The sequence below is a fragment of the Phyllobates terribilis genome, unplaced genomic scaffold (assembly GCF_046119375.1).
Source record: "Phyllobates terribilis strain yellow unplaced genomic scaffold, ASM4611937v1 Scaffold_4__5_contigs__length_816908805, whole genome shotgun sequence".
In the NCBI taxonomy this organism is placed as follows: domain Eukaryota; kingdom Metazoa; phylum Chordata; class Amphibia; order Anura; family Dendrobatidae; genus Phyllobates; species Phyllobates terribilis.
In genome coordinates, this window is record NW_027362764.1 from 56,055,985 (window position 1) to 56,082,526 (window position 26,542).

Genomic DNA, 26,542 nt, shown 5'->3' on the forward strand with positions numbered 1-26,542 from the left:
GGTAAAAGGCCCGGGTACCGAGTCCCCTATATTCCCCCTGGGTGACACATATGCACATGAGCAACTGGTTAAAAGTAAAGTCCCCATTATACACGTTCAGAAGGAGCTGAAGTCAGCAGTGTCTTTTCTGTGCAGAGGATGTTTTAGATGTTACTATAGGAAAGGGTTCTTAACAGTTAAAGTATGGAATGTCATAATAATGTAGCACTGAATGATGTATATTTGATCTGAAAAAAGCATAAACTTTATGTACAGGCAATAGTACACGTTACAGAATAACGCATTATTTAACAATTCAAACAAGGAGTGAGGCTCTTGCTCAAAAGCTTACAATCTATGAGGAAATGGCAGTCGCATAAAAGGTGTATATATATATATATATATATATGTGATAAAAGAAAATGCAAAATGAAGTTGAAAAACTACCGTATTTTCATTCTATTGTATATTTGCTGCATCGTTTATGTTTTACAAAGGCCATTTCAAAAAATGTTACAAACAAATCTTAACAATAAATAATGTACTAATTAACTAGAAAACTAAGGTCAACAGATTTATGTAAGGAAAAAATGGGGTATAACATCCTCAATATTACATCTGTATTTGGATTAGTGGTGGTTGGTGACTGATGGGTACAGTAATGGGCACCATACATGCCCCCTTCTTTGTCTTTAAATAGTAACATTTGAAAGGCATTAACGACACATCCCAAAGAGCTGTAGGAGGAGCATGAAGAGATTAATGATGTCAACGTAGATGTTCAGTGCAGCAAATATATATTCCTCAGGACTTATTGAGTAACGGTGCTTTCCACCTGTGATTAACTGCGTGTCCACAACCAAGTACTGGAAAAGAAAAATGTTAGAAGTTATCAAAGTATGAAAATAAATGTGTTTTAAACATCGACTAAAATTCTGGGCCTGCGTTCTCATGACAACACTTCCTTCCTCTATGCTCTGCCACTTATTGTTATCATAATGATGCTTGTACGGTACAAGTTGGGAGTGGGTGTATGGAGCAAACTCATGGGCTGAACCGTCCACATACCCGGCAGATAATGGTTGTTTGTAATAGGGGTGCAGCCTGTGACTGTAAACCTGTTAAATGCTGCTGTTAAATTATTTTTTTTACAAATTTATATATTTTTTCACAATTAAATATAAAAAAAAATTGACAAGTTTGGCATTGCTGTAATTGTGCTGACTTGGATAATCGTGGTACCAGGTCATTTTTACCACACAATGTTTGCTGGAAAAACAATTCTCAAAAAACAATGTCAGAACTGCATGTTTTTCACAAGTCTACATCAGTTGGAATTTTTGTTCCCATGCTCCAGTACAGTATGTGGTAAAATGATGTACAGTGGGTACGGAAAGTATTCAGACCCCTTTAAATTTTTCACTCTTTGTTTCATTGCAGCCATTTGGTAAATTCTAAAACGTTCATTTTTTTCTCATTAAAGTACACTCTGCGCCCCATCTTGACTGAAAAAAACAGAAATGTAGAAATTTTTGCAAATTTATTAAAAAAGAAAAACTGAAATATCACATGCTCATAAGTATTCAGACCCTTTGCTCAGACACTCATATTTAAGTCACATGCTGTCCATTTCCTTGTGATCCTCCTTGAGATGGTTCTACTCCTTAATTGGAGTCCAGCTGTGTTTCTTTAAACTGATAGGACTTGATTTGGAAAGGCACACACCTGTCTATATAAGACCTCACAGCTCACAGTGCATGTCAGACCAAATGAGAATCATGAGCTCAAAGGAACTGCCCAAGGAGCACAGAGACAGAATTGTGGCAAGGCTCAGATCTGGCCAAGGTTACAAAAGAATTTCTGCAGTACTCAAGGTTCCTAAGAGCACAGTGGCCTCCATAATCCTTAAATGGAAGAAGTTTGGGACCACCATAAGTCTTTCTAGACCTGGTCATCCAGCCAAACTGAGCAATCGTGGGAGAAGAGACTTTGTGAGAGAGGTAAAGAAGAACCTCAATATCACTGTGGCTAAGCTCCAGAGATGCAGTAGGGAGATGGGAGAAAGTTCCACAAAGTCAACTATCACTGCAGCCCCCCACCAGTCGGGCCTTTATGGCAGAGTGGCCCAATGGAAGCCTCTCCTCAGTGCAAGACACATGAAAGTCCGCAAAGAGTTTGCTCAAAAACACATGAAGGACTCCCAGACTATGAGAAATAAGATTCTCTGGTCTGATGAGACGAAGATAGAACATTTTGGTGATAATTGTAAGCGGTATGTGTGGAGAAAACCAGGCACTGCTCATCACCTGTCCAATACAATCCCAACAGTGAAACACGGTGGTGGCACCATCATGCTATGGGGGTGTTTTTCAGCTGCAGGGAAAGGACGACTAGTTGCAATTGAACGAAACATGAATACGGCCAAGTACAGAGATATCCTGGATGAAAACCTCTTCCACAGTGCTCTGGACCTCAGATTTGGCTGAAAGTTCACCTTCCAACAAGACAATGACCCTAAGCACACAGCTAAAATAACAAAGGAGTGGCTTCAGAACAACTCTGTGACCATTCTTGACTGGCCCAGCCAGAGCCCTGACCTAAACCCAATTGAGCATCTCTGGAGAGACCTGAAAATGGCTGTCCACCAACGTTCACCATCCAACCTGACGGAACTGGATAGGATCTGCAAGGAAGAATGGCAGAGGATCCCCAAATCCAGGTGTGAAAAACTTGTTGCATCATTCCCAAGAAGACTCATGGCTGTACTAGCTCAAAAGGGGGCTTCTACTCAATACTGAGCAAAGGGTCTGAATACTTATGACCATGTGATATTTCGGTTTTTCTTTTTTAATAAATTTGCAGAAATTTCTACATTTCTGTTTTTTTCAGTGAAGATGGGGTGCAGAGTGGACTTTAATGAGAAAAAAATGAACTTTTTAGAATTTACCAAATGGCTGCAATGAAACAAAGAGTGAAAAATTTACAGGGGTCTGAAAACTTTCCGTACCCACTGTAATTCAAAAGTACAACTCTTCTTAAAACAAAACCTCATATTTCTATGGAGAGTAAAAAAGAAAAAAAAGATATGGCCCTTGGAATAAGGGGAGAAAAAAAAACAAAAACACAAAAATAGAAATGAGTACCAGCAGCCCTATGATAACTCTGGGCTATAATAAAAAACAAGCTATTGTCATAAGAACATAGATGCAAGAATAATGTGTTTTTTTTTTTATATTGCATATTTTTGGAATCAAAAGAGGAATTTAACCTACCATTCCAAAAATGAGCGTTCCAATACAGGCATAGACAATATTCAGCCACTAAAAAAAAAGGAAAAGCAAAAATCAGCACAAGCCAGAACGATTTCATAACTAGTCAGTCATAAGTGAAGATTGATTGGCCAATCCGAAGTTATACAAATTCTTGATGTGCAAGGAGCCAAACTAGAACTATACTTACCATTGACCTGAAAATGGCAGCAAGTATGCCAAAACACAGAAGCACCGAAAGAGCAACCGTAAGACCCCCGGACAGGATGGTGAAATCCCACTAGAGTTAAAAAGAAAAAAATGTGTAGAACAAAATGTAGGAGTAAATATTTCAGTGCTGCGTCATTTCAAATGCACTGTCTAGTGGCTGTACCAATGTACAGTAAACTGAAAAGGTCATTACAGAGGTCTGCATAGGAGCTGCATACACAAAACGGTAGGTTTTTTTCAGTGGAGAAATAAAAAATGTGCCTAGCTTAGTTTATCTCCAGCACATGACTCTGTGTTGCCTATTTTATAGTGATCGCGCTGCCCATTGCTTAGCTATTTATGTAGTTGTCATAAAATTCAATCGAGAGTGTTGTGCACATGCATAGCCACTAAAAAAAACTATGTATTGCTGCTCCCAATTAGTGAACATAGCTGTAGAAAAGTGATCATCATTAAGGTTAGGACCTCCCAATATCAATTATGACTTACCTTTGTCTGCAAAGCAAAAAGGGTCAGAACCAAAGTCACAAGTATGGTGGCTCCAGTGGCCCACATCACAGCATCAGCATCAAAGAATCTGGTAAGAAAGTGGAAAATCCTATAAGCAACTGCCCATATACACTGCTCAAAAAAATAAAGGGAACACTCAAATAACACATCCTAGATCTGAATGAATGAAATATTCTCATTGAATACTTTGTTCTGTACAAAGTTGAATGTTCTGACAACAAAATCACACAAAAATCATCAATGGAAATCAAATTTATTAACCAATGGAGGCCTGGATTTGGAGTCACCCCCAAAATTAAAGTGGAAAAACACACTACAGGCTGATCCAACCTTGATGTAATGTCCTTAAAACAGGTCAAAATGAGGCTCAGTATTGTGTGTGGCCTCCACGTGCCTGTATGACCTCCCTACAACGCCTGGGCATGCTCCTGATGAGGTTGAGTATTGTGTGTGGCCTCCACGTGCCTGTATGACCTCCCTACAACGCCTGGGCATGCTCCTGATGAGGCTGAGTATTGTGTGTGGCCTCCACGTGCCTGTATGACCTCCCTACAACGCCTGGGCATGCTCCTGATGAGGTTGCGGATGGTCTCCTGTGGGATCTCCTCCCAGACCAGGACTAAAGCATCCGCCAACTCCTGGACAGTCTGTGGTGCAACGTGACGTTGGTGGATGGAGCGAGACATGATGTCCCAGATGTGCTCAATCGGATTCAGGTCTGGGGAACGGGAGGGCCAGTCCATAGCTTCAATGCCTTCATCTTGCAGGAACTGCTGACACACTCCCGCCACATGAGGTCTGGCATTGTCCTGCATTAGGAGGAACCCAGGGCCAACCGCACCAGCATATGGTCTCACAAAGGGTCTGAGGACCTCATCTCGGTACCTAATGGCAGTCAGGCTACCACTGGAGAGCACATGGAGGGCTGTGCGGCCCTCCAAAGAAAAGCCACAGAACACCAGGATTGGCAAAGTGGCCACTGGCACCCTGTGCTCTTCACAGATGAAAGCAGGTTCACACTGAGCACATGTGACAGACGTGACAGAGTCTGGAGACGCCGTGGAGAGCGATCTGCTGCCTGCAACATCCTTCAGCATGACCGGTTTGGCAGTGGGTCAGTAATGGTGTGGGGTGGCATATCTTTGGAGGGTGTCATCTCCAAAAGGAAGAGACTTTCAACCGCATTCATTTTGGAGAAAACTATTGTTTGGCTAAATATACTAAGTCATGTGACAGATTCGTTAAAGGGTTGGACATTTAATTATGGACTAGCTACTTCCAATAGGCGGTACTGTAGGGCCTGCTTTCTTCCTCATTGAGGAGAACTATTGCCCCTACCTTTTTCACAGGAAGCATTGTCTGGCCTATAAATCCACAACAAGAAACTGTACCCTCTAACTTAACCAGAATCGTATTAGAGAATTTGGGAACAGAAGTCAACTTTTTAGGATCATTGGTGTCCTTTGTTTGAACACTACTCTACTATGGAAATCTGAATAAAGATCCACCTTCCTAGCATATAAAGATGTGGGTGTTTGTACTTACATTTGTGGAAATGACTAATATGTATGTCCCCAATACATTTGTTAAATCAAAGAAAATGTGGAAAACCTCTTTTGATTGGGAACAGGGCAAATTTTGGGACACCAAGAAAAGTTCAAACTAATTGAACTGAATCCAACAAACAAGTTATTATAAGAAATGAGGTATGTGAAAGAGTTGGGTAAAAAAAATTGCATGACTCAATGGATCAGAGTACTGCACACCTCCTACTATCGGTGACATCCCCAATACCTCTTCTGATTTGTAGACCCCGAAACATCATTACATTTCCGCACAATACACGCATTACATTGCAGGGGTCTACCAATCAGAAGAGGCGCCAGGGATGCTGCAGGAGGAAGGAGGATTGCAGTGTTCCGGTCTTACGGCCATAGATTATCGAAGTGGCCGTTGGATCGGGATGCTCGAAACTTTCTGTTCAGTTATAATATAGGAACAACTTACGCTGCAAACGATCCTAGTAAACAGCCCTCAAGCACAGTCTATAAAACAAGGAGATACACACAGTTACCAATACACTAAACTTACTGGGGAATCAAAGCAAGTGCATACAAATAAACTGCTCAATTTCGACACTTCTTAACAATACATAGAAACAGGATAACAAAAGAAAACAAAAAAAAATTGGGGAGGAGAAAATACATGATGTAGAAGATTTCCACCAGAGCTATTGATGAATTTACAAGAAAATAAACATCTTATTGAACTTACAAAGATTCCAAGTAGTATGAAGTTTAATGGAACTCTCCGACGAGCCTCGTTACAACAGGCAAGTACCATAACCAGAATAAAGGTGCTGGGTCTGTAAGTAAAAACACATTGGTGTCATCTCCAAGGAAATTAGCACAAAGCTTGATGTACTTATGGCAGTCTGCATAAACCTCGTGTGCTACACAAGCTGAAGGTAGGGTAGACAATGGCCAACATACACTTCTAACTGACCCTTCCAATTAGAATATTACGCTAATTGAGCGATCCTCATTTGGTAGGTAACTGATTGCTGAATGGTAAGCATATAGGCAAAATATTTTTCTCATAGATACGCCCCCTTCATTTCATGCCCCTGAATTGGGGATTGGATGACGGGATCACACATGAAATGGGCCATGGAAGGGGAGAAAGAACAAAATCTTAAAGCTACAAACAAGACATATTCTGGAAATGTCGATTGCAAGGGGTTGACGGTGGGGAAGACTTCTGCAGCCCTGGGAAGGTACGCCATTTTTTCTGTTAGTCCAAGAGGTTTTTCTTTATCCAGAAGTCTCTCTAATGTTGCAGAAGAATTTGCAAGTATGGTATTAAGCCATATCTATTACTAAAAAAAGTGCATTAAAATCAGGGGTGGGGATTGAATGTGTAAGGAGGAATGGGAGTGAAAAGGCATGGTGTCCAAACGGCGGCACGGCAAACCTTTATCTCTTGAATTATTATGACCTTCAAATATTGGAATGTATGAAAAACGTTTAGAAGTTTGTACGTTGACTGAGCCAAGCCTGAACACACAAAATTAGTACCCCGTCTCCCTACCACCCTTGTGGCTGAATGACCACGTATCTTCTGGCCTAGCTGGAGCAAAGCAGCTTACAGATGTTAGATACAGAACAGACCCATACTACTAGGGTTCAAGCCTACAAAAGAGACTAGCCCCTCGGAGAGGTTCCTCGGGGGAAAAACAATATTTTGTTTTACTTTTACTAAAGGAAAGAAAATTAAGGAATAATCCCACATTTCACTTTTTAATCATCTCTGTGGTTTAAAACCATGTTTTTTTTTAAAATACTTACAGAAGTGCATATAGAAGATAAGGGTTTTCCCATGTCCACTGCCTCAGTGTTTGCCTAATGGGAAGAAAAGTCAAGTGATTATAGCGATCTCACAATTTTTGAGTTTGTTTTTGACGGTGCGGGATAAATGACATTACCTTTATTTTGCAGGTCAATGCACATAAATATTATATATTTGATATTAATGTATCAATGTTTTAATACTTTTACACAATAAAATAATTAACTATCAATTTTTTTGTGCCACCAAATTCTGAAAACCGTGATTTTTTATGTTGTTTCTATAACAGAAGCTGTGTGAGGGCTTGCTTATTTTTTTTTTTTTTTTCGTCCGGGAAGAGTTGATTTTTCCATTGGTACCATTTTCAGGTACATATGACTTTTTATTTTTTTTATTTTTCATGTTAATTTTCTTCTTGTTTCATATATTTTTTAAACTTTTTTGTTATTTTATTTTACATTTTTTTAGGTACCAACCAAGGCAGTCCCGAATAAGTGTTTTTAGATGGGAGACTTGGGGGCCATTGTTAGCCCTTTGGCTGACATGGCAACCCATTGGCATCCCACAGTCATGTTACAGAGGGGGAGATGGGGGTGACTGCGGCATTCGAGGGGTTTAATAGCCAGCATCCGCTGGACAGTCATTCAATTAATTATGTTAGGGACTTCTACACCAATAAGAAACTGGAACATAATCAGTAGATAAGACATGTTTTGAACATATACGCTTTTAGGACTACTTGTATACAACTAACTTTAAAAAGGTTGTCCACTTTTTGGGACAATTTTTTTTTTTAACTTAAATGCATGTAATTGGGTCTTAAAATTTATTTTTGCAATTGGACTTCATTAACAATGTTGCACCATTTACCTCCTATAGCCCCAAATACATGCATTTAAGTAAAAAAATAAAATAAAAATGGTCCCCCAAAGGAGAACAACCTCTTAAATAAAAATCAACCTACCAAAATGTGAACATAAACACAAGTCCAAATGTTACAATGAGCTGTATGGTCAACGTGATGTAGACCTTCCGGATAAAGGCTGAAATGAGAACAAAATGCAACTTATTATTATATGTGCTCTTGAAATAACGACGAACACAGCCAAATAATCCCGGGTCAGCAAATATTATGGTTCCTTTAGTGGCTAATAAGGGACAGGACTACATTTCTAATCATATGTAGTATATACCGTGCAGAATATAAATTACTGGCTAGGGACCTCCATTTACAAGCCTAAGTAGTAGGGTGCACTCTCTTTGCCCCTTCCCCCAGCCACCTTGACGTTAAGTGCACTACTACTACTGCTCTAATGGGATCCTCAAGGTCTTCTTCACTCTGACCTCAGCTGGTGATAAATGAGCCGCAAAACCAGGAAAGAGCAGTTGGATTTGGGGCATCTACTACTTGAGGCATTTGTTCCATGAGATAATCAGCAACAGAGAAAAATTTGCTAATTTTTAAGCAGCAGTGCTGCTCACCATTATTGGCACCAGTTGATTTTTTTCATAGACTGTACAATCTCTTCAGAAATAAATGGAAATATACCAAAGTCATAGCCTCGGGATTTTTTAATTAGTGGTCCAAAGTAATACAAAAATAAAACGTTGTTTTTCAACTTCCATTTTGAAATTTCAAAGAAGAAACAGAATAAACAGCATGTGCAGTAATAAAGGCACCCCTAATTAATACTTGGCTACAAGAAACGTTTGGAGGCTGTCAGCATTGCCAAAGGGTGTGCAACCATCTATAAGCTTCTTGCACTTCTCAGCTGGAATTTCCCCCACTCTTCCTTTGCAGTTTGTTCAAGCTCTTGAATGTTTGCAGGGTTCTTTTCCCCAATGGCAGAGTTCAGCTTACCCCAAAGATTTTCAACGGGATTGAGGCCAGGACTCATTGCTGGCCATTTTAAAACAGTTAATTCTTTCTTTTTCAACCATTCCTGTGTACTTTTGCATGTGTGCTCTGGGTCATTGTCTTGCTGGAGGACCCATGATCTTCGACTCAATCCAAGTTTTCTTACACTGGGTAGGACATTTCGCTCTAAAATCTCTTCATAATTCTCTGATTTCATGATTCCCGTGATTTGGCCTCCAGTACCAGATGCAGCAAGGTAACCTGACAGCATTATGAATCCTCCACCATGCTTAACTGTTGGTAAGGTGCTCTTTTCCTTATAAGCTTTATTGCACCATCTGTAACAAACTGTTGCTTTGCATTGCCAAAAAGCTCTATTTTTGTTTCATTTTTGTTTCATTTGTCCACAGAACATTTTCCCAGAAAGATTGTGGTTTGTCAAGGTACTCTTTGGCAAAGATCAGTCATTCTTTTCCTTCAGTAATGGTTTCTTCCTTGGCTTTTGCCCATAAAGCTCTGCTTGGTTTAGTGTTTGATGTATGGTACTTGTTGAAACCATGACCCCAGACTGTTTCAGGTTGGCCTTCAGGTCTTTGGATGTTTGACGTGGTGTTTTTTCCACCATTCGCATGAACCTTTGAAAACATCTCTCGCCAATTTTCCTCTTTCCCTCATGTCCAGGGAGGTCCTTGATGGTTCCATGCTCGGCAAACTTCTTAATAACAATGCGCAGTCCATCTTTGAAGATGGCCTTATACCCTTTGGAAGTCTTGTGTTTGCTAATAATAGTAGTTCTGACATCCTCAGACAGCTCCTCTGTCTTCACCATTGTGACAAAGGAACAGGGCCTACCATGTGTCTTTTTAAAACACTGAAGTCATCATTCATTGGCTAATTCATGTCACATGGGCATCGACAAATAATCACAGATGAATCTCTTTTGTGATTTACCACAGGTGAGTCAAAATGTGTTTCCATACTAAATTAATGTAAAGGGTGCCAATACCATTGACACAGCACGCTTTAGGTTTTTCTATTTTTACCTCGCATTGTTTTTGTTTTAAAATTTTGTTTATCATTTGCTCTTTTGTATTTAATACGAGTCTCTATACAAAAAACTGTTTCACATTTTTTTCAGGAGATATTTCATATTATGTACTTAAACTTCATGGGTGCCAATAACGATGAGCAGGTCTGTAAATTGTGTTAGCTATCCAATCCCATCCCATCCATAGCAGACCCCTTACAAGTTTAATAACTTCCAGAGTATGCCATGAGCACTGAAGTTCAAGATAGAAAAAAATGCAAAGGGAGAAATTGCATTAAAAAAAGGTCCCCATCGCAGTCATCCTAGTATGGAAGATACTTGTTTTTGCAAAAAAATTGCGGCTACAGGGCAAAAGTAGTATTACAAGCATACAAGCAGTAATACATGGACAGACTTAAGTTAGTTGTGGCTACTTTTCCTTGGGGATTTCCTTACCTCTCCTGATATCACGTTCGGAGAATGGGTTTGTATCCTCCATCCCGGCCGTGTACTCAGGTGGAACTTCCACATCTGGTCTGGGACCGTTTTCACCAAGGAAGGCATAATGAGGCTGATCGGGTGGAGGGTAGGCGCTGTACACCGGAGCATTTGCCAGTGGGGGGCTTTGCTCACTATACGGTGGTGCATTTGGCATGTAGGACTGGCTGTAAGGTGGTGCCTGTGGGGGGTAGGCCGGGTTTTGAACGGCATATACATAATTCATGGGTTGTGGGTTGTCTTTGTGCTGATCACTCTTCTCCATTTTTTTGTTATGTCTGGAAAATAAGAAATACAGTTGTCAGACAGACGATAGGTAAAATACAAGTATAAAACAACCTGATCACACGCACAATCACCCAGATTAGAATTGTCATTCGCAGGACATGTTTATGTCCCACCCCAAATCCACCCAGGAGCAAAATTCACAACCCCTACCCGCCGCGGCCAGTTGTCATTTTTGTGCTTTAGTATTTTCTTCCCCAGCTTTTAAAAGTCATTACTTTTTTTTAAACTTTTGTGTCGACATTGCCGTATTAGAGCTTGTTTTTTGCAGGACAAGTTTTAGATATAAATGACACCGTTCATTTTACCATATAATGTGCTGGAAAACAGGAAAAAAATTCCAAGTGGGATGAAATGTAGAAAAAAAAAACACAATTACACCAATGTTTTTTAGTCTCATTTTTAGATTGTTCAGTGAGCAGTAAAAATGATCTGGTAATATCTTTTTCCAGATCAGTACAATGACTGAGATACCAAACTTATATAGTTGAAAAAATGTGTTTCTCCATCTTTTGAGACCTGTAACATTTTTTTCATTACAGCCGTGAAAGTACTTGTTTCTTTGAGTGGCTGATATTTCTATTGGTATAATTTTGGGGTACACACGACATTTTGATAACTTTTTCTTGCATTTTTTAAGGAGGTGCAGTGACCGAAAAATGAATTTTTGATCTTTATGACATTCATAGATTCCAAATATATTCCAATACATTCTTAGATTCCAAATTTATGGACACAGCAATACTAAATATCTTTTATTATTATTATTATTATTTATTATTATAGCACCATTTATTCCATGGCGCTTTACATGTGATAGGGGTGTACATAGCAAAAACATTTACATAGTCTTAACAAAACGAGTCAGCGACTGGTACAGGAGGAGCGAGGACCCTGCCTGCGAGGGCTCACAATCTACAAGGGATGGGTGAGGATACAGTAGGTGGGGGTAGAGGAGGTCATGCAGTAATGTGGTGGAACGGTGGTTACTGCAGGTTGTAGGCTTGTCGGAAGAGGTAGGTCTTCAGGTTCCTTTTGAAGGCTTCCATGGTAGGCGAGAGTCTGATATGTTGGGGTAGAGAGTTCCAGAGTAGGGGGGAAGCACGGGAGAAATCTTGTATGCGATTGTGGGAGGAGGAGATAAGAGGGGAGTAGAGAAGGAGATCTTGTGAGGATCGGAGGTCGCGCGCAGGTAAGTACCGGGAGACTAGGTCACAGATGTATGGAGGAGACAGGTTGTGGATGGCTTTGTATGCCAAGGTTAGGGTTTTGAACTGGAGTCTCTGGGCAATGGGGAGCCAGTGAAGGGATTGACAGAGGGGGGAGGCGGGGAAATAGCGGGGGGACAGGTGGATTAGTCGAGCAGCAGAGTTTAGGATAGATTAGAGGGGTGCAAGAGTGTTGGAAGGGAGGCCACAGAGCAGGAGGTTGCAGTAGTCGAGGCGGGAGATGATGAGGGCATGCACTAGTGTTTTTGCAGAGTCTTTGCTGAGGAATGTGCGGATCCGGGAGATATTTTTGAGTTGGAGTCGGCAGGAAGTGGAAAGGGCTTGGATATGTGGTTTGAAGGAAAGATCAGAGTCCAGGGTTACCCCAAGGCAGCGAACTTGTGGGACTGGGGAGAGTGAACAGCCATTGACGTTGATGGATAGGTCAGATGGGGGATATGAATGAGAGGGTGGAAAGATGATGAACTCTGTTTTATCCATGTTGAGTTTTAGAAATCTGGCAGAGAAGAAGGATGAGATGGCGGACAGACATTGTGGGATTTTGGTTAGTAGGGAGGAGATATCGGGTCCAGAGAGGTAGATCTGTGTGTCATCAGCATAGAGGTGATACTGAAACCCGTGAGACTCTATGAGCTGTCCCAGACCGAAGGTGTAGGTGTTTTATTTTATTTCTTTATTTTTAAAGAGGAAAACAGTGACATTCAATCTGTCATATTATTTTATGAGGTGAGCCGGCAATCAGTCCTTTTAAATGTCGCACTAAGTGATTGACAGTGACATGTACCGTAAATGGTTAAACAGCAGCGATCTGAGCTTGCTCCAGTCACTACTGTTGACTATATGTTGTGGGCTCAGCTCCTGGCCAGCGGCCAACGTAACACATACTATTACGACCTACATTGGGAAGTGCTCCATTTTGTGAGACAATCCCACAAATGGGACATTTAAGGGGCAAGCACACTGAATTAATATAAAAGTATTATTTTGTAAGTGAAATAAAGTATTATTACACTTGGTTGACCCCATAAACCTTAGGGTATTTTTAAATAGGATTAGGGTGTTTTTTTGCAACTTTTTGTTTTCCACATAAAAAATGCAAAGGGCTGGCAGGAAAAATGCTACATACTTTACCCACATTTTTTGTGCAATTTTTATGGCATAAGCAGATGTAAGCAGACTCTACCATCTGTCAAAAATGAATTAACTTTATTAGTTATATTATCATTACTGCTAAAACTCTTACTGTCGCTCTTATTCACTCTCGTCTGGACTACTGCAAATCTCTTCTGATCTGTCTCCCTCTTACCAAAATTTCTCCTCTCCAATCCGTCCTGAATGCATCAGCCAGGGTCGTATTTCTGTCCAGCCGCTTCACCGATGCCTCCATCTTGTGCCAGTCATTACACTGGTTACCCATTCGCTACAGGGTACAATATAAACTCATCGCTCTCACCCACAAAGCTCTCCACAGTTCTGCACCACCTTATATCTCCTCTCTCATCTCTGTCTATCGCCCTACGTGCCCTCCGTTCTACAAATGTTCTAAGACTGACATCCCCCATAATCCGAACCTCGCACCTCCGTCTCCAAAACTTCTCTCGTGCTGCGCCCGTTCTCTGGAATGCTCTACCCCAGACGATCCGACTGATGCCTAGCCACCACGTCTACAAGCGCGCTTTAAAAATCCTTCTCTTTAAACGAGCCTACCATCTCAAATACCCAGTAAACTAACTTTCCCCTGTTCCCTCCTAAATATTATTCATAATCTACTCCCTACTGTTCATCTGTCTCTACACCCTCCATTATTGCACTTAAGCGTACGGGCTGATTACCGGATCATGCAGCTTTATATGAAAATCCCTATTATAATTGCCAGACCTGAAATAACAAGCACTTTTCACCTATTGTGTCCCCCCATTTCCTAGTAGAATGTAAGCAGCGAGCAGGGACCTCACTCCTGATGTAACTGTTTAAACTGTCTCACCTTCTATTGAATTTATTGTCTCTACATGTCCCCGCTTAATTGTAAAGTGCTGCGGAATATGTTGGCGCTATATAAATAAAAATTATTATTATTATTATTACAAATATATAAATAAAAATGATACAGTGATATACACTTTGGAGCCAGTGGAAGTGATGAGTATTGGGGTTTCCATTGATCCGATATTTATGGGAGATCAGTGCTAAGGGTTAATAGGAATAGACATGGTGATCATGAAGAAGGTGGTCCGCTGAAGCTGACCAGTGTCACGACGGACTGTAACATGGCCGGTGGTAGCTACCTTATGACTAGCACTGCTCCTGAGGTATCGGGGGAGGCGTGAAAAAAGTTTTATTCCCAGCCTGGATGGTGGAAAAGTGTGTTCCACAGCCTGTCACGGTGAGGGAAAAGTATTACCCGCAGCCTGTCAGAGTGATGGGAAAGAAGTACCCAAAGTCTGTCAGGATAGTGGGAAAGTGTTACCCACAGCCAGTCAGGGTGATGGGAAAGTGTTACCCACAGCCTGTCAGGGTGATGGAAAAGTGGTATTCATATCCTGTCAAAGTGATGGAAAAGTAGTACCCATAGACTGTCAGGAAGGTAGGAAAGTGTTTCCCACAGCCTGTCAGGGTGATGGGAAAATGTTATCTACAGCATGTCAGGATAGTGGGAAAGGTGTGTCCCACAGCTTGTCAGGGTGAGGGAAAAGCAATACCCACAACTTGTCAGGGTGATGGGAAAGAGTTACTCGCAGCCAGTCAGGGTTATAGAAAACCATTGTTATTCCCCGAGGAGAAAGCCTACATAGCCGCTGTCACCCGCAGTCAGAGTGCCCAGAACGCAGGTAACGCGCCGCCTTCTGGACCTCCATCATCCAGCAAGATAACAGAATCAGTTACTGACCCAGAACAGTTCCTAGAGGGTTCCCGTGAGGTTGGGGCTTTGACCTCGCTTCTGGTTAACTCTAGCCAGGAGTTTCAGACTGCACTACTCATAGATACCAGACTTGAGTCACCTCATGAAGAAGCCCATCTCAGAGTTCAATAAGGAAAGGGTTTTGTGGTATCCAGGGAGGTTGTGCCGCGAGGTGGGCTTGGGAGACTATCTGTAAATCAGTCTCCCATGCCACTCTAAAAGGGTTAGGTGACCTAGAGAAAAATTGTAAAATCCATACAGACATCTCCGGAGAGGGGACATATCACCCTCACATTGAACATATGGGATTATTTATTACTGGGGACGTGAAAAAGAGCTGACACTGCAACCTTCATTGAAGAAGTAGGACCTCCTGTGGTGAACAGGTAATTATAGCAGAGATCTGCTGAGAGAAAGCCACCAAGTCTAGGATTTGTATACTCAAAGGCAGAGATGTACAGGGGCTTCCTCTGGTCAAAGGAATTATATCAAACTCTGGCGCCAATGTTCAGTGATAAATATTGGTGTTTGCATCGATCCGATCTTTATGGGACATATATTTTTTGGCATTGAAGGGACGAACTTAAGGCATTCATTCACATCACTGTAAGGCTGGCAGAACATCTGCAACTTAATATCGGGTCAGTGCATGATGCTATCCATGCATGTTTCATCTCTGTAGAAAGATAAAATCATGATAGGAAACATGACAACAATATCTCTCGCCTGGGACCTCTAAAGGCGAAGATATCCTGAAAGTTGGGGATCTCATAATCTTTGAAAGCGCATCCCACGACCAACCCCACTTATGGGTGCACCAAGGGGAGGAATGTGGGCGTAACCTTGATCTAATAAAATCCGAGTTTGGATTTTTGTCTTTGTCAGTCCTTGTAGACACCGTACTCTGTGGTTCTGTCAGTTTCTCTTAAGAGTTGCTTTAAGGAGTGCTTCCCTCCACTATGCTCTGAGTCATTTCCAGGACACAGGTTTAGTACTTTTTCATTTGTTATCCCTTTTATTTTATGTGATTGTGTATACTGTATTGTTTTGTTCCCATTTTGTATCCTCTTTTTATATATTTCTTTTATGAACACTGCCTACATTTCCAGATTAAATATATAAAATTTAATAGCGCAGTTCCTCCTGCTCTGTAAACCGCACACCTGAAGCCATACGCTACCTGTCGGGTGTCCAATCAGCCTGTATAAACGTTTAGTGGTGGCAGCTAGTTTTTTGGGAAGCTTGGCGGAGACCGTATAGGAGTATATCTCATGCGTTGGAATCGGATGTATATATACCATACGTTCACTGTGAGCTCCCTAATATCCGGCCCAGTAGTGAAAGCAGCCATGACCTTGTTCTTCAATTGTCAGCCAATTGCATAATTGTCTTGAAGATTGGAGGCAGAGGAGTTGCACCCCCTGACAATCAGTCTTATTGCAAAGTGCAAAATGCCCCCTGGGCCAGTGCTGTAGGGGATACCTGGAGCCGGATCTCGATGGGGGTAGTAGTCCTTGTGGCGGTGACCCGGTCCGTGCCCAGGGTGTCAAACTAAGTGGCAGTCTAAGGCAGCAGATGTTAACTTGATTGTCGACTACGCCACCCGTTGAGTGCGGCTTTGAAGCCGCCGCTGCAGAGCAGTCCACTGAGGCCGGTGGTATATGTGCAGCAGTGATGGTATAACCCCCAACGGGAGGGGTATGGCCTCAGGGCAGCAGGTGTAGATGATGGGGGTTGTGATGATGCAGAAAGAAGACTCAGAGTCAGGAGATGCAGTTCAGGGTTTTTACTTACTGGTGTTCTCTTGGTCACTCTGGCCTTGAGTGACCACCCGAGCCGTGCTGCGTCCACCAGGTCCTGGACTCGGCCAACCCCCAGGAAATTCCGGAGCATGGTCCTGAGCTCCTTTCTGACTCTCCCTTCCTCTGGCCGTTCCCACCAGGGTTCCACTTTTGGCCGGCTCCCTCGGGTCTCTTGGTGGTCAAGCCTCTTCTGGGCTCCCTGACCCTATGCTCGGTGTGCCTTTCTAGTGGATTTGGTGAGGGTCGTGGCAGATCCTGACCACGACCTCCGGTTCCTGGCTAAGGTTGGTTTTGGCCTCTGCCAGCTTGGGATCCGGTACCCTTGTCCGCCAACCCTTCACCCTTTTGTCTTTATTCTGGGATCTTGGGGTTCCCTTCTTGTCTCCTCTCTGGGTCCTTCTTTTCTCCGCTCTCCCTCTGCAGGCTCTGCTCTGGAGCTGGGCCCAGCCGGAGCCACAGCTCCCTGTCAGCCCTCCTGGCTGAGCTCCTCTGCTCTGCTCCTCAGGCTAAACTCTGACTGAACCCTGTTCTAAGATGGTGCCCACCTTATATACTCCCTCTATGTGTGAGCTCAGGTGACCAGCACCCAATGAGCTCCTATCTTTACCCAGACTACTCCCCCTATCTGCCCCTACACTACTGGGATGTTCCACCCCCCTCACACTCCAGCCAGGGACAGACGCTGTCGTACCTGCACATATACTGGTGGGAGTACCGTAGTTCTGTCCCCCGGAAATGGGATGTATGTAGTGCATGCAGCCTACTAAGCTCAGTTCCACACTCCATCCTTACCCGGGAGTGGAATACCACACCTCTGGCTTGAGGTGTAATACCCCTGTAGCAGCCGAATCCTCAGGGTGCTAAATTCCCCCCTGGTAAATCACAGCACGTCCTCGGGCTGTAAAAGAATAAACATCCAAAAACATACAATTTTTTTTCAAAACATCATAAACATATAAAACATTATAAACATTATCCTTCAATCATCCCTTTATGGGAGGTACTTCTTACTTATAATGTTACCAGCATCAAATGTTACGGACACATCATATAATAATATTAACTCTTTCAGCATAATAAAACTTTTCCTATAAAACATTTTTGACCTCTGGCCACTTGTGCAAATTGTGACCAGGGAAGTGCCACAGTCTCTTCAAGAAAAACACAGCTTTCCTATAAAACCAGTAGGGGGCACTTTAGGAAGCGCAACTATATACAAGGGGAGGTATGGCCGCTCTCAGTCCTCGGCCAGTGGGGAAAAGGGATGGCTGCTCACAGTCCTCAGCCTGTGGGGAGATGGGACACACTGGAACAGTTCACACTTGTCCCAACGGGGAACATATTTAAATTAGCAGCATGGCAGATACCCTTACGGGTAACTATTTTACAGTTTCAGTTCACCTCTTAATGGTGACGATGCCCTCCTGCTCCTTCCTGAGGGTAGGCTTCAGACCCGTCCGGGTCCTCTTGACCTTCCTCACACCGCAACTCCTCTTCCGTCAGGCGATGTACATGAAGTGCATAGGGTCCTTTGGCACACTGGTGCCGGGTAAAGGTGACCTCATCACCCAGGTAAAGGTCACGACCTCTGTGTCCCTCCGGTAGGTGGGACTCGACATCTCTTCTGGTCACAAAGACGTCGCCGGGGGTGTGATGATCTCGAATGAAGCCCCAACCGTGCTGCAACTGGAATTTAATTACAGTCCCGGTGGCACGGGGACCGTGGGCTGCACGGGGGTTCCTCCTGGTCCGGCTCTTCTGTTCTGCACTTTTTATTTGCAGCCGCTGCTCGCGGACCCGCCTCTCTCTTCTTTCTCGGTCAAAGGCTTCCAACTGCTGGCGGCAGCACTCTGCACGCTCCGCTGCAGCCGCCCGGGTTTCTTGAGTGAACCCGATGAGGTCTCCTCCTGCGGGGTCCCACTCAAACTGCGCCTCCTCTAACGAGAGCGGGGTCATCTTGACGGGCGCCGGAGCCGGGATCAGGGGCTCATCCAGAGGTCTTTCTTTCCGGAGTCGGGGATGGTGGAACTCCGGTGGCCACACAAAGGGCTGCCCTTCCAGGCATGTGTGCTGGGCAAATAGGTCTTCACCCAGGTGTGGCGCTGTGGACGTTGAGGGCGCTGTTGTGGTGGCGGCGCCCGGGTTCACCAGGCCTTGCGACCAGGCTTGGGGCACCCTGAATGTAAAGGGCACCGTGAAGACGGCGGCGCCCGGGGTTACTTGGCCCAGCGACCAGGCCGGTGGCTCAGTGGAGGTAGAGGGCGCTGTTGGTACTGCGGCGCCCGGGGGTACTCGGCCTTGCGACCAGGCCGGTGGCGTCTCCTGCTTGGCCGCGCTCAGGGTTGAGGCGCGTGACGTCACAGGGGGCGTGGTCGCGGCTCCTGCTTGGGGCCTAGTCTGGAGCGGTAGCGGTGCGGCAACGGGCACGATCAGTGGGACTTCGGGCTCTGCGACGGGGAGCGGGGGTAGGCTTACGGTGGCTGGGCTTGGGGTAGTGACGTCCCCTTTATTTGCCTCCGTCTCTTCAGCTCCCTCTGCGGCGTCGTCTCCGGCCTCCGTCCCTTCTGCATCCTCTTCAGGGGCAGGCGTGCTCCTCGTTGCAGGTGGTGTGCTCCGCTGGCGGGTTCCAGCCTGCTGGGCCATCTCCCTGCTCCATTCCGTCAGCGTTTCTCGCTGCACCTGGGCCATCCTCCGTGCGAGGCCCTCCAGCGCGGTCTGTGCACGCTCCCGGTCTCGGGGGAGCTGTGCCAGGATCTCCACCAGGTCTTGTGGGGTGGTTGCTTGCATCAGGCTCCTGACCACAGGGTCGGTGCTGCCTGCCTCTCCCTCCATCTCCGGGTACGGCTCCTCTAGACTCCTCCAAGCTGCTCCCATCTTCTCTCTTTTGTTCTGTCTCCGCCCACATTGAGGGCGGTCCTCGGGCAACTTGGTGATTGTCAGTTCCAGGGGCAGACCCCCCACGCTGATGGACATCTCAATCATTGCAGTCTCTGCTGGTGGGGGCGGTCTTCGTTTTTGGCACCATTCTTGGTCCTGGCCCACGATGGGAGGTGGCCTCTTGCCACCCTCTGGCACGCCCATAATGGCGTCCGCTCTGCCAGGGCGGGAAATCTTCTGAAATGGCGGGAACCGCTTCCCAGTGGCGGGAAACTCTGTGGATGGCGGGAAAAGACTGCAGATGGCGGGCAAATGGCGGGAAACGATCCGAGATGGCGTCCGATGGCGGGGACCCTCCGGAATTGGCGGGAGACTTCTTTTTACGGTACAGATAAACTTTTCTTCAGGCACGCAGTACCCGGTGGTTGCGGGCACGTTATCCTGCCGACTACGCCAAAAGTTGACGCGCCCCCTGGGCCAGTGCTGTAGGGGATACCCGGAGCCGGATCTCGATGGGGGTAGTAGTCCTTGTGGCGGTGACCCGGTCCGTGCCCAGGGTGTCAAACTAAGTGGCAGTCTAAGGCAGCAGATGTTAACTTGATTGTCGACTACGCCACCCGTTGAGTGCGGCTTTGAAGCCGCCGCTGCAGAGCAGTCCACTGAGGCCGGTGGTATATGTGCAGCAGTGATGGTATAACCCCCAACGGGAGGGGTATGGCCTCAGGGCAGCAGGTGTAGATGATGGGGGTTGTGATGATGCAAAAAGAAGACTCTGAGTCAGGAGATGCAGTTCAGGGTTTTTACTTACTGGTGTTCTCTTGGTCACTCTGGCCTTGAGTGACCACCCGAGCCGTGCTGCGTCCACCAGGTCCTGGACTCGGCCAACCCCCAGGCAATTCCGGAGCGTGGTCCTGAGCTCCTTTCTGACTCTCCCTTCCTCTGGCCGTTCCCACCAGGGTTCCACTTTTGGCCGGCTCCCTCGGGTCTCTTGGTGGTCAAGCCTCCTCTGGGCTCCCTGACCCTATGCTCGGTGTGCCTTTCTAGTGGATTTGGTGAGGGTCGTGGCAGATCCTGACCACGACCTCCGGTTCCTGGCTAAGGTTGGTTTTGGCCTCTGCCAGCTTGGGATCCGGTACCCTTGTCAGCCAACCCTTCACCCTTTTGTCTTTATTCTGGGATCTTGGGGTTCCCTTCTTGTCTCCTCTCTGGGTCCTTCTTTTCTCCGCTCTCCCTCTGCAGGCTCTGCTCTGGAGCTGGGCCCAGCCGGAGCCACAGCTCCCTGTCAGCCCTCCTGGCTGAGCTCCTCTGCTCTGCTCCTCAGGCTAAACTCTGACTGAACCCTGTTCTAAGATGGTGCCCACCTTATATACTCCCTCTATGTGTGAGCTCAGGTGACCAGCACCCAATGAGCTCCTATCTTTACCCAGACTACTCCCCCTATCTGCCCCTACACTACTGGGATGTTCCACCCCCCTCCCACTCCAGCCAGGGACAGACGCTGTCGTACCTGCACATATACTGGTGGGAGTACCGTAGTTCTGTCCCCCGGAAATGGGATGAATGTAGTGCATGCAGCCTACTAAGCTCAGTTCCACACTCCATCCTTACCCGGGAGTGGAATACCACACCTCTGGCTTGAGGTGTAATACCCCTGTAGCAGCCGAATCCTCAGGGTGCTACATAAGATTTTTGTGCAGTGCATGAGACACTATAAGAATACAGACAATAATTGAAAGCAAGAATCTTTTGTTACCATGCCACGTGTCCACCAGAAGAACCCCATGACACCCGTTTCGCATATGCTTCTTCAGAATGGGCCTGGGGAAGTGCATTCAGGCAAATGTTATTTACAGGGGAATGTCTAATTAGATAGTTTTCCTCCAATGAGGCAGCAGGATGGAGCGCTCATGTAGGGCACCGCATCACAAGTACTTCCAGTTCGGCGTCTAACAAGCTGCAGATCCACCCCACTCTGACACATCTAGGGAGGGGGGATTCACAAAACACCGAAAGGACACATTGCTGGGGAGACAAGAGCATGATGCAAAAGTTGAGCACCCTTGGAGATTTGTGTGCTCAGATAACTTTGACCAAGGGTTCAGACCTTATTTAGCCTGTTAGGGTTATGACTTGTTCACTATCATCGTTAGCAAAGCGTTTTCCAGTTACCCTTTACTCAGTTTGAAATACAATTAAGAAATGACAGTTACTAGGAACAGTGGAGGTCAAGATAAGGTCTGGAAGACCAAGCAAAATTTCAGTGAGAGCTGCTCATAGGATTGCTAGAAAGGCAAATTAGAACCCCGCTTGACTGCAAAAGACCTGCAGAAAGATTTATCAGACTCTGGAGTTGTGGTACATTGTTCTACTGTTCAGAAACACCTGCTCAAATATGGCCTTCATGGAAGAGTCATCAGAAGAAAACCTTTCCTGCATCCTCACCATAAAATTTAGCGTCAGAAGTCTGCAAAAGAACATCTAAACAAGCCTGATGCACTTTGGAAACGAGTCCTGTGGACTGATGATGTTAAAATAGAACTCTTTGGCCACAATGATCAAAGGTATGTGAGGAGAAAAAAGGGCACAGAATTTCAGGAAAAGAAAATCTCGCCAACCAATAAGCATGGGGGTGAATCAATCATGCTTTGGGGGTTGTGTTGCAGCCAATGGCACCGGGAACATTTAACGACTAGAGGGAAGAATGGGTTCAATGAAATTTCAACGAATTCTTGATGTAAACATTAAAGTTGCACTGTATAGTACTTTAGCATGTAAACATGAAATATATGAAATATGAATTGCATTACTGCTCTAGATAATAGGAAAAAATGGAGACACCATATAAATACAGGCTTCAGCCTAGGAGAGGATGCACATTAGAATAGGTCCCCAGCAACATGACAACGCCTTGTCGTTGGCTACTGGGCATGCATGGATTGGCCAAATTATGTGCTAAGTGTCTCCATTTCTTCCTATTATCTAAAGAAGTAATGCTATCCTAATTTCATATATCTCATGCTTACATGCTATAGCACTACAGAGTGCAACTTTATTTGTTAATTATCTATAGAGATGGCTACTCTTAGTTTGCAGCTGTACACGCCAGTTTTCTCTTTGAAGTGACAGCCAGTCTTCTTCTATTTATCTTGATGCAAACATAACACCATCTGTTAGAAAGCTGAAGTTGAAAAGAAGATGGCTTCTACAAATGGATAATGATCCTAAACAATGTCTAAATTCACAACAGATGACCTCAAAAGGCGCAAGCTGAAGGTTTTACAATGTCCCTCACAGTCCCCTGATCTGAACATCATTGAAAATCTGCGGCTAGACCTCAAAATTGCAGTGCATGCAAGACGAACCAGGAATCTCACAGAACTGGATGAATTTCCCAAGGAAAAATGGATGAAAATCCCTGAAACAAGAACTGCAGACTCTTGTCTGGCTACAAAAAGAGTTTGCAAGCTGTGATACTATACAGTACAGACCAAAAGTTTGGACACACCTTCTCATTTAAAGATTTTTCTGTATTTTCATGACTATGAAAATTGTACATTCACACTGAAGGCATCAAAACTATGAATTAACACATGTGGAATTATATACTTAACAAAAAAGTGTGAAACAACTGAAAATATGACTTATATTCTAGGTTCTTCAAAGTAGCCACCTTTTGCTTTGATGACTGCTTTGCACACTCTTGGCATTCTCTTGATGAGCTTCAAGAGGTAGTCACCGGAAATGGTTTTCCAACAATCTTGAAGGAGTTCCCAGAGATGCTTAGCACTTGTTGGCCCTTTTGCCTTCACTCTGCGGTCCAGCTCACCCCAAACTATCTCGATTGGGTTCAGGTCTGGTGACTGTGGAGGCCAGGTCATCTGGCGTAGCACCCCATCACTCTCCTTCTTGGTCAAATAGCCCTTACACAGCCTGGAGGTGTGTTTGGGGTCATTGTCCTGTTGAAAAATAAATGATGGTCCAACTAAACGCAAACTGGATGGAATAGCATGCCGCTGCAAGATGCTGTGGTAGCCATGCTGGTTCAGTATGCCTTCAATTTTGAATAAATCCCCAACAGTGTCACCAGCAAAGCACCCCCACACCATCACACCTCCTTCTCCATGCTTCACGGTGGGAACCAGGCATGTAGAGTCCATCCGTTCACCTTTTCTGCATTGCACAAAGACACGGTGGTTGGAACCAAAGATCTCAAATTTGGACTCATCAGACCAAAGCTCAGATTTCCACTGGTCTAATGTCCATTCCTTGTGTTCTTTAGCCCAAACAAGTCTCTTCTGCTTGTTGCCTGTCCTTAGCAGTGGTTTCCTAGCAGCTATTTTACCATGAAGGCCTGCTGCACAAAGTCTCCTCTTAACAGTTGTTGTAGAGATGTGTCTGCTGCTAGAACTCTGTGTGGCATTGACCTGGTCTCTAATCTGAGCTGCTGTTAACCTGCGATTTCTGAGGCTGGTGACTCGGATAAACTTATCCTCAGAAGCAGAGATGACTCTTGGTCTTCCTTTCCTGAGGCGGTCCTCATGTGAGCCAGTTTCTTTGTAGCGCCTGATGGTTTTTGCAACTGCACTTGGGGACACTTTCAAAGTTTTCCCAATTTTTCGCACTGACTGACCTTCATTTCTTAAAGTAATGATGACCACTCGTTTTTCTTTACTTAGAATTTGCATTATGGCAAGAAAAAAACAGTTAACAGTCTATTCATTAGGACTATCAGCTGTGTATCCACCAGACTTCTGCACAACACAACCGATGGTCCCAACCCCATTTATAAGGCAAGAAATCCCACTTATTAAACCTGACAGGACACACCTGTGAAGTGAAAACCATTTCCGGTGACTACCTCTTGAAGCTCATCAAGAGAATGCCAAGAGTGTGCAAAGCAGTCATCAAAGCAAAAGGTGGCTACTTTGAAGAACCTAGAATATAAGACATATTTTCAGTTGTTTCACACTTTTTTGTTAAGTATATAATTCCACATGTGTTAATTCATAGTTTTCATGCTTCAGTGTGAATGTACAATTTTCATAGTCATGAAAATACAGAAAAATCTTTAAATGAGAAGGTGTGTCCAAACTTTTGGTCTGTACTGTATATATATATATATATATATAAATATATATATTGTTTCATTTTTTTTTGCCTAAAATACAAAGGAAATGTGTCATCTTTAACTTTAGGTCTTTTAGAGATCATTTCATCTTCAACTTGTTTAACTGTTCACAATAACAGTAATCTTGACCAGGGGTGCCCAAACATTTACATGCCACTGTGTGCTTCAAATATTTTTTTTTTATAATCTTTATAAATTTGGCGTCATTTATAGTGATTTGTAGTCACCTGTTGCATAAAATTAACACATTGATTGGTATCTCAAGGTAAACAGCAAATCGCAGAAAATGACTGCACCCATCCAAATAAATAAATAAGTAACAAAACCTTCAAAATAATGGCAATAAAAAATGACAACATGGACTGTAAAAAACAAGCTGGAATGTGGCTACATCGAGGGGAAAATAAGATGCTATGATTCTTGGAACCTAAAGAAAAAGGAAATGAAAGTGCTCAGTCCAAAATAACCTGCCATTAACCCCTTCCTGACATGTCCAATACAGTTATAAGGAGCAGGCTCAGGAGGAGAGCCTGCATCATACATAGAGAGATGGCTGCTTCTCACAGTATAATCACTACATGCTGCTGTCAATCACTGACCGCGCCATTAAAGTGGTTAGATCCAGGGTCTGTTACATTACTCATTGGCCCCTTATGGAGTTAGCATGGCAGTCACCTCCATCTTTGTACTCCTTAAAAAAAAATCACCTTTCTTTTCATATTAAAAAAAATCATATAAAGCAGTGATCAAGTCGCCTGTACCCCAAATTGGTACCAATAAAATCTACAGCACGGTGCACAAGAACAAAAGCTTCGATGTCAGAAGTATGAAAAATTACAGGTTTCAAAAAATTCAGCAACACAAATAAAAGAAATTATTTTAATTTCATAATTTAATAAAAAGCAATAAAATAAAGAAAAACAATTTACGTTTGGTATCGCTGTAATTGTACTGACCTGTAAAGTCATCCTGCCAGGTCGTGTTAATTGAACGCCGTAAAAATGAAAGACAATTTTTTTTTTTACCATTTCACCATAGTTGGAGTTTGTTTTTACCTTTCTTATATGGTAAAATGAATTATGTCATTCAAAACTACAATTAGTCCTGTAAAAAAAACTCATGTGGCTGCGTGGACTGAGAAATAAATGGCTCTTGGAAGAAGGAAGAAATGAAAGTGCAAAACTGAAACCTGACTGCGATGGGGATGGGGTATAAGAGTTCCCCACTTTGGACCAGTACTGGTTAGAGTAGTCACCACTCTCCACTCCGGCCAACAGATGACAATCCTAAACAGATTTATCTAAAAGGGTGTATGGAAATGTTTTTTTCTAAATTGGATAATCCCTTTAAATAATGTTTTCAATAAATAAAAAATATTGCTAATTAAATAAAAAGTATATAGTAAAAAAAATAAATAATAATATTAATATCAGTATTATTATTATTAATAATAATAATAATTTGAAAACGTAGTATTTGCCACTTACTGAGATTTGCCTGGCAGGTGCCTCCTGTACGGATCCTCAGTGCCCGGCAGTGTCAGTCGTCATTGTTCGCACAGTGCTAATCACAGTCTGGGCTGGTGACAAAGTTCAGGAGCTTTTATTGAGCGGCGGCAAATTG

General features: G+C 43.9%; 1 protein-coding gene across 1 annotated transcript; it reads right to left on the minus strand.

Moving 5' to 3' along the window:
• Positions 1–221: 221 nt before the first annotated feature.
• Positions 222–26,542, minus strand: LOC141264929 (protein lifeguard 1-like). Its single transcript, XM_073677356.1, has 10 exons — positions 26,407–26,542; positions 10,658–10,977; positions 8,281–8,359; positions 7,316–7,369; positions 6,243–6,333; positions 5,976–6,013; positions 3,948–4,035; positions 3,439–3,528; positions 3,252–3,299; positions 222–845 (listed from the first exon to the last, which is right to left on the minus strand). Exons 2-10 carry the CDS (start codon positions 10,962–10,964, stop codon positions 696–698), a joined length of 945 nt encoding a protein of 314 aa, XP_073533457.1. The 5' UTR covers positions 10,965–10,977; positions 26,407–26,542; the 3' UTR covers positions 222–695.

Excerpts from the sequence above, each read along its gene's own strand:
- LOC141264929 (XM_073677356.1), bottom strand. The coding sequence starts at position 10,964 with ATGGAGAAGAGTGATCAGCACAAAGACAACCCACAACCCATGAATTAT. Across the intron at positions 6,334-7,315 it reads TATCTTCTATATGCACTTCT|ACCCAGCACCTTTATTCTGG; the intron begins GTAAGTATTTTA and ends TTTTACTTACAG. Across the intron at positions 3,300-3,438 it reads CTGCCATTTTCAGGTCAATG|TGGCTGAATATTGTCTATGC; the intron begins GTAAGTATAGTT and ends CTTTTTTTTTAG.